The 7,500-nt window shown below is 35.1% G+C and overlaps 1 protein-coding gene across 2 annotated transcripts in view; it reads right to left on the bottom strand.

Annotated features, from left to right (window-relative positions):
* Positions 1 to 3,091: 3,091 nt before the first annotated feature.
* LOC108691601 (mitogen-activated protein kinase kinase kinase 11-like) overlaps positions 3,092 to 7,500 on the bottom strand; it is a 12,450-nt gene continuing 8,041 nt past the window's right edge. For both annotated transcript variants that reach the window (XM_018199431.1, XM_018199430.1), the window contains 3 exons: positions 5,413 to 5,821; positions 4,411 to 4,743; positions 3,092 to 3,865 (listed from right to left, as the gene is read on the bottom strand). In XM_018199431.1, the coding sequence (XP_018054920.1) occupies positions 3,136 to 3,865; positions 4,411 to 4,743; positions 5,413 to 5,821 (1,472 nt within the window). In that variant the 3' untranslated portion in view covers positions 3,092 to 3,135. The remainder of the gene's footprint in view (positions 3,866 to 4,410; positions 4,744 to 5,412; positions 5,822 to 7,500) is intronic.

Genomic DNA, 7,500 nt, shown 5'->3' with positions numbered 1-7,500 from the left:
CGATACATATATAATTCACGTTTAAGTCGAAAATGTTAATTGTACATGTCCTCCGCATTTTCGTGAGCGTATTTGTCGATTATACGCTTTGATTGGCGTAATCGAGGCAGGATGGAAGTACCTGGGTTGATGTATTAATCGTATACATCTCCAATTGTGCATTGCAACAGAACGACGATGAACGTATCATTGAGCAGAGGCACTATTTTAATAGCGGCACAGCAACGTTTTCCTTCCCTTCAGCACACAAATCTTTAAAATTACAAAGAAAACGAGGTAAGATTGGGAGACAGAAGAATGTTGAAAAGACGAATGCACTGATGCGATGAAGAGTTTTGTCTAATTCGTTAATTTTAGCATATCATGAGATGAAGGAAAATGGAATCGTATCGCTATTAAAATGACAATGGTACAACTTCAAAATACAATTATGACTAGTTACACTGATTGCGATAAGAAGGAGAGAGATTATGTCGGAAATACTGTAGATTAATACGTAAATCGCGGAAAAAGTTCGGCTAAGTACATAATACTACAACTAATACTTCGTAGCTGTCCGTATCTTGTAAGTACGTAAAATTAGATTATACATAGTGATTGTTCGTCAACTCAAACTGAATTGATTATCCGTCTAAAACAACACGTACGTCCCTATTAATATACAATACTCGAGTTGCCATTGCCTATTTATAATTAATGCGAATTGCTTGTACAAAGTTGCTTGTACGAAACGTACAAAAATTTATACAATTTCTCACGAGACTGTCATCAGTATTTTCTAGTAGGAAAAAAAATTAAGATAAATCACCATTATGCTATTTAAACGCACAATACGTCATTTGATAAAAGTACAAGCAAAAAAAATCTATTCTCATCCTAACAGTTTAAACAATACGGAAATAACATTCATTTCGTCATGTCTATCACAAACTCTGGGAGAAATAACTTTGGGACTTTCAAATATCGAAAAGCGCAAATATCTTCTAAGCTTACACCGATCTGACGAAATGTCAATTCCGTATTGCATAGAACAGTTTACGTTCCAACAAATCTCTCTGGAATGTTTTATATATTGCGTCGAGCCGAATATCACCAAAGTTACGAAGAACACTAACGTAACTTTCATACTAAATACGAGAGATAATAACACTTTCGTTTCGCTGAAATACTGAATATCGAAATGTCAATATCGAAAGCGAATATATATGACGTTGTTAATGCGGTAATTGCCGAAGAAAAAATACTCCTTTTTCTTTAATCTTACTAGCGCCATGGAGAATTGCATATTACATGCACTCCGATAAATTCCCTCTATTGCGAGCTCGACTATCGCTTTCCTCTTCGTCCTTCAAATATACGCATATCGTTCAGATGCTGATTATATAAAGGCGATAACGTTTGGAATGTCTTAATAAACCACAGAGAATGTCAAATTGCATAGTTTCGAATGATGAATGTGTTTATTATTCATTATATAGACTGAGGCAATTATCACCTTTAGTGTCTTAGAAGAATAAAAACAAGATTTGTTTAACAGTTAAAAGTTGTATAAAAGATCTTATAGCGAAACTTTTATTTTCTAATGTCCATTTCAACATTTTTAATCAATGTAGATTAACTTTAATCTTGGTTTAATTTACTTTTTATCTAGCTCTAAGAATTTGAAAAAGATAAAGAGTAAGTCAAAATTATGTACTTAGGAAATCTAATTATTTAGTTCTCTCTAAAAATTAAAAAAAGATAAAGCGTAAGTTAAATTTTAATTAAGTTCTTATTCTTTATTTTCTCGTTTTTACTAGTGTAGTTTATTACTAGTGTAATTTTAAGACTCCTGAATGTCACCATAGTGACTCCTGATAGTCACCACAGCCATATTAAATCGTGATATCATAACTATTTAGGAGGATTTGATTTCAACTCAACAAATTCTTCATCTTTTTCTAGTTTTAAGAAAAAGATGAAGAGTAAGTTCAATCGAAATTAAAGTTAATCTTGAAGAACAGGCATTAGAAATGTAAGTTAAACTGAGATTAAAATTAAATCTATTGAAGTTAATCTAGTAGAAACGTTATTTTTCTGGCTAAAAGTTATTTTTAAAATTAGAAAACTTACGATTTTTAAATTAATTAAATTACAATAGTTATCACCTCATTCTATACACAAATTATAATATTAACAGAAGAATATTAGTATAAAAAACAATAAAATACGTCGATACGTGATAAAATTTTTAAACGAATTTCTTAACGGCATACACCACGCAAGATGTTGGTAGCTAATATTTTATATTTTAATCACATAACAATTAAATAAATAAATGTTTCGATCTTAAATTAGGTCATCAGTATTACACAATTCTTTTATCCAATTCATGCATACGAATACATTCTCACGCAACAAAGAGTTTTATATCTCGCGTTATAACTTGTAAAATTAATCCAAAAGGACGTTAAATCAAGTTATATTTTCTAAGTAGAACTTTAAAAAAGAAAGTAGTCAACTTATATCGTATTATACTCCTGAGAATTTGTTTATTGTTAAAATCAGTCAAGTACTGTCGCTAATTTAAAATCGAAACGTTTATTTATTTAATTGTTATGTGATTAAAATATAAAATATTAGCTGCCAACATCTTGCGTGTGATGTATGTCGTTGAGAAATTCGTTGTTTTACAGAAAAATATCTTTTCTCGAAATAATATGCAATTTGAATATATACCATGTAATCTTCGCTCGTGGTATGTATGTACATATTTTTGTACGCGACACATATATCAAATATTATGTTATGAAATTTAAAAGATTCGCCTAATCACGTATTACGATACATTACATGAATTTCGCAGGATTGTATATGCGTTGCATGGAATGTTGATTCCCAAACTGGTTAGTGTACTGCTACTATTGAGAATCGTTCACGAGAGGCAGTGCTTCGATAACGTGCAATTCGTTTTACAAATTCTTTCAATCAGCGATCATAAGATTCCATAATCGCGATTGTATAATCAGAGGCGTAAAGAGATCAATCCTAGGACTATTGTTCGCTAGAAATATCGATAAATAGATAAAATATCGACGAATTCACTTCTGTTGGTTCTATGAGGGGGAGAAGGGGTTGTGCTTAAATAAGCCAGTGCTATGATAAAAACTCCCTCTCAAGCTCCGAAATGCTCGGCTTTCTGCTTCGATTAAGGCGCCGATTGGCCTGCAACGGCACTGTGATGTCCTGGCTCTGACCGTGAACCGGGATGTCCAGTAGCGTTTCTCTATGGATGTCGCGTCCCGACACACCATCGCGATCGAATGTAACTGGCGAGAAGCGCACTCGGCTGATCTGGCTGTCCTTGGCGGAGACGTAGCTTGAATCCTCGGAAGTGAGTGAATCCGGTGGCGTCGGATTCGTCGGTGTGCCCGAACCGGAGTTGTTTTTGCTCACGCTTTTGCTTGGCGAATTATATGGATTGTAACTTGATCGTTTCAGGCTTGAGCGTAGCCGCGTGACTACTTCCAGATTACTTGGCCGCTCGCCGGAATTTGAATTAGAGTCGTGAGAGTTCTGACGAGTCAATAGCGGTGAGCCATACTCGTGATTGAGTACGCTCGCGCCATACGTCGTCGCCAAGTTAGAAATAACGTTTGAGGGTCGCTGGTAATACAGCATCGGTAATACACTGTAGTCGTCCTCGTCCTCCAGCCGGAACGTTGGGTTGACATTGCTCTGGCTTGACGTGCTGGCGTTTGAGACATTCGAAGAGGTACGATGATGTGTGTAGGGCAGAAGTCTGGACACCGGTCTGGCCGGGCTGTTCATGCTGCTCGGATTGTCGTACGCGTGCGGGAATTCGGGGCACTCGAGCATCCGGTCGCTGAAAACAACAAAAAATCCCTTGTTAATCTAAAATCATGCTCCAATATTTATGCCTTATGATTTTGGTTTCCCCAAATCGATTTCCAAAATCGTATCCACAATCTAGAAGAAATATAATTGAGCAAAAATTTATTCATACGTTTAAGGTTCTTTTCATCGATTTCGAGATTATGTTGATATCCCAAAAATGTGGGAAATCCGGAATAATTTTGTAAAAATGAAGCTATCAGAAAATGTGAAATATGATACTTAAAAAAAACTACTTTTGGCATGAGTGTTTAACTATTACCTAAGTACATAAAAACGCGAGAGGTAATCTTGAGTAATCCAAGTGCATGAAATTTCCATCTTTGTATGATCGTCGTTTTGGATAGGGTCGTTCATTTAAAATCGTCAATGTTTTTATTGCTATCAAAAGATCTTTTAAATAAGCCTTCACTTAGTACCATTTAAAATTCACAGTATCATTTAAAATTTTCATCATTCCTTTCTGCTCTATGGAGACTTAGGAAAAATTTTGTATAATATTTTACTGATACTTACTGATACTCTGTAGGTATGAAATACGGTTCGGAAGGCCGATAGTATTCTGGTGATACGACGGTGTACATCGGCGGCCCGTAATCGGGGAATGGAGCGACATTGCCCATGTATATCGTCGGCACTCTCTCCATACGGTCGACACGGGTCGTGTCGTATGCATCCTCGTTGCTGGTGCTGCTGCTGCTCTTTCTTCTCGGGCTAGGTGTCGGGGCGTTGGAGGCTGTTGTACTGCTCGTGTAGTGCTGCGGGGAATCCGTGAAACGCAGTGGCTTGTCTGGCACCGCCGTGGATGGAAGGCCAGGCGCTATCCCACCCATGTTACTCAGGAACGGCCTGCGATATAGTTATATAAATCTATGTTGAATAGAGTAATTATCATTCGTGTCTAAACCAACTACATTTTATTTAAGAATTATACATACATACATATTATACATATTTAACAAAATGAAAAAAAATATAGATTTTTTGACATTGTAATTAAAAAAGTTTGTAATGATATAAAGTCTGGATAAAATTATTTCAATAAAAAGCAGACATTGTTTTTAAAAGTAATTAAGATAAAATGAAAAAAATTTTCATTTAAACTAGAATTATTTTTTAAAATATAAATATTGACCTGACTAAACTACTATTTCATATGTATATAACTTTCATTTTTATGAAAAGTACAAATTTCCAGTCGCTTTTTGTAGAGACTACACCTGAGCCTGAGGTTCTACAAATGTAAGATTAACTTTAATTTCGATTTGATTTATTATTGATCTTTCTAAGGGTTGTTTCATCTTTTGGTAAATTTTATCTGTTGGATAAGTAGCAAGATTATCCAATCACATATGCGGATTGCCAGATTTACCAGGTAAAATTTACCAAAAGGTGGAACAATCGGCCCTTAGAAAAATAAATCGTAAGTTAAACCAAGATTAATCTTACATGAATCGGGTCCTGGTATATATTTTAAATTATTTCCTCTAACAAAATATTTTCTTTTTGTCAGATTACCTGTAATGGTGTGCCCGTCCATGATAAGTGTTGTGCGGGTAGCCGCTGCTCGAGCTGAACTCGTAATCGGCACCGAGATAGGAGTTGCGATTCGATCCGGTGTCCGCTTGAAACCACCACCTCGGAGGATCCTCGTCGCATTCGCTCAGCCGTGGATACAGCCGCGGATGTATCGGGGAAATATTCGACATTCTCACGTCGTAGCCGGTGGCCACGCCAGCCAGCATCGCCGCGATGTTGTACAATACCAGCTCGACTATGCTTAGCTTTGGTTTCTTCATTTCGCCATTGTAGAGGGTGGGCATGGGAACAGGCATCGGCATGATGTAGGGCCCGGTCAGTCCTGGCTTCAGAGGATATTCCGACGTTATCCAGTCGGTCGATAGATCGGGCGGTAATGCTGTATAATCTATAAAAGATATTTAGATTGTTTTTTGGACGACGACAGGTGTAGCACTCGCGTAATCCGCTCGCGAGAGTAATAGGATCATTAAAGTGAATCTATAAAGATAACTGACAAATTAACGGTTTCATTTATAAGCATGATACACTTCTTTTTGTCTTCCCCGTGCTGAAATTTAATTAAGTAAATGCGGTCAGGAATTGCTTACCTTGTTCGCGCAATTAACTAAATCTTTAATTAACTTAATATTTTGCATTTTACGCTCAGAACTTCAATTTAATTTTTAGTAATGCGACAGCTTGCAATTTATATATGCTTAGTTTTCTTATTAATTGTTTATTATTACTCATGCATGAAAGCCAATTATAAAAATAAAAATGTAAATTATTATTAATGTAAATTAAGTATTATCTTCACGCATTAGCGGTTTCTACTTGCTATAAACCACGTTAAAAGATATACATCCAAATTGTACAATATACAAGGCATATATTAAAAATCGGCTAAGCCAAGTATTTATAATTAAATACATGCGCATCATTTTTTTTTAAGCTTTAAATTTATTTTCAAATGATATGAAATATTCTTAAGTATCTTTATAAACTGCTGATATTGGACTTAGCTAATTTTCATAAATAGCAAAGTTCAACGTACAAGATAAATGTTTTTTTTTACTATTTATATTTCTACTATTAAAGTTGTAATATAATATAAACTTCGCAATATATACTACGTACAAAGTTGTTTAAAGATAAATCGAAAGGAATTGTGCTTCACATCTAAAATACAAAACATTCCAAAACTCTACTTAGAATAGATAATAATTAATCAAATGATATATCACTGTAGAAATACTGTCTCATACACTTTTACTTACAAAGATTCTTTTTCTCATCGACTTAAAACAAAATGATTAAAAACAAAGTCACATAAAGCCGGATTATATAATCGTAGCGGAAGCATTTAATCAGATGGTTAACGTTTGCAGGTCCCTATTTCTCGCAGCTGTCAAAATTGGCACGGTACGGAATTAAGACGTGAGTAATATTTATTCCATAATAGCGAATCTAGGACCTGGAGGAAGAGAAAGGAACCATACCCAATCGGAGTTAACAGTTAGGATTCTACTGGAAGCATGCAAGGATTGTTTTTTTTCTTTTTTACGCTCGGCTGTTTCTCGGCACACCGTACAATCCCGGTTACATCACATATGACATCGGTAAGCGGGAATGAATTCGTTAATTTGATTATAAACAGATAAATGTAATCGTTTATTAATTTCTACAGAAGTATAAAGGGGCGATGAAGAAATATATTATGCCGATAATCTGTTATCATCGAAATATAGCAAAGCAAGTGGCACAGACCGAGCGTAAAAATTCAGCAAAACGAAAAAACAAAATTCAACGTGTCCAACTGAAAAGGTTTTATTGAAAAAAATTTCTATTTTCTAAATACAAGTGTGTGCATGTGTGGTTCCGTGTGTCGAATGTGATGTGTGCAAAAAATCTTTGCTTTCGGAAACGGAAGTTTGGCGTAACAAATAGTACAGAAAAAACGAACAATTCGCTGGAAGTTGTATTTAACAATTAATAAATTTGCAATCGATCTAAATGCACAGACAACGAAATAAGAAGGGCTAACAAATATATATTTCTCTTTTCGTCTCTCTCTCTCTCTCTCTC

This window comes from Atta colombica, unplaced genomic scaffold, assembly GCF_001594045.1.
Source record: "Atta colombica isolate Treedump-2 unplaced genomic scaffold, Acol1.0 scaffold47, whole genome shotgun sequence".
Classification (NCBI taxonomy): domain Eukaryota; kingdom Metazoa; phylum Arthropoda; class Insecta; order Hymenoptera; family Formicidae; genus Atta; species Atta colombica.
The sequence above is the reverse complement of the archived record's forward strand: the minus strand, read 5'-3'. Positions and strand labels throughout refer to the sequence as shown.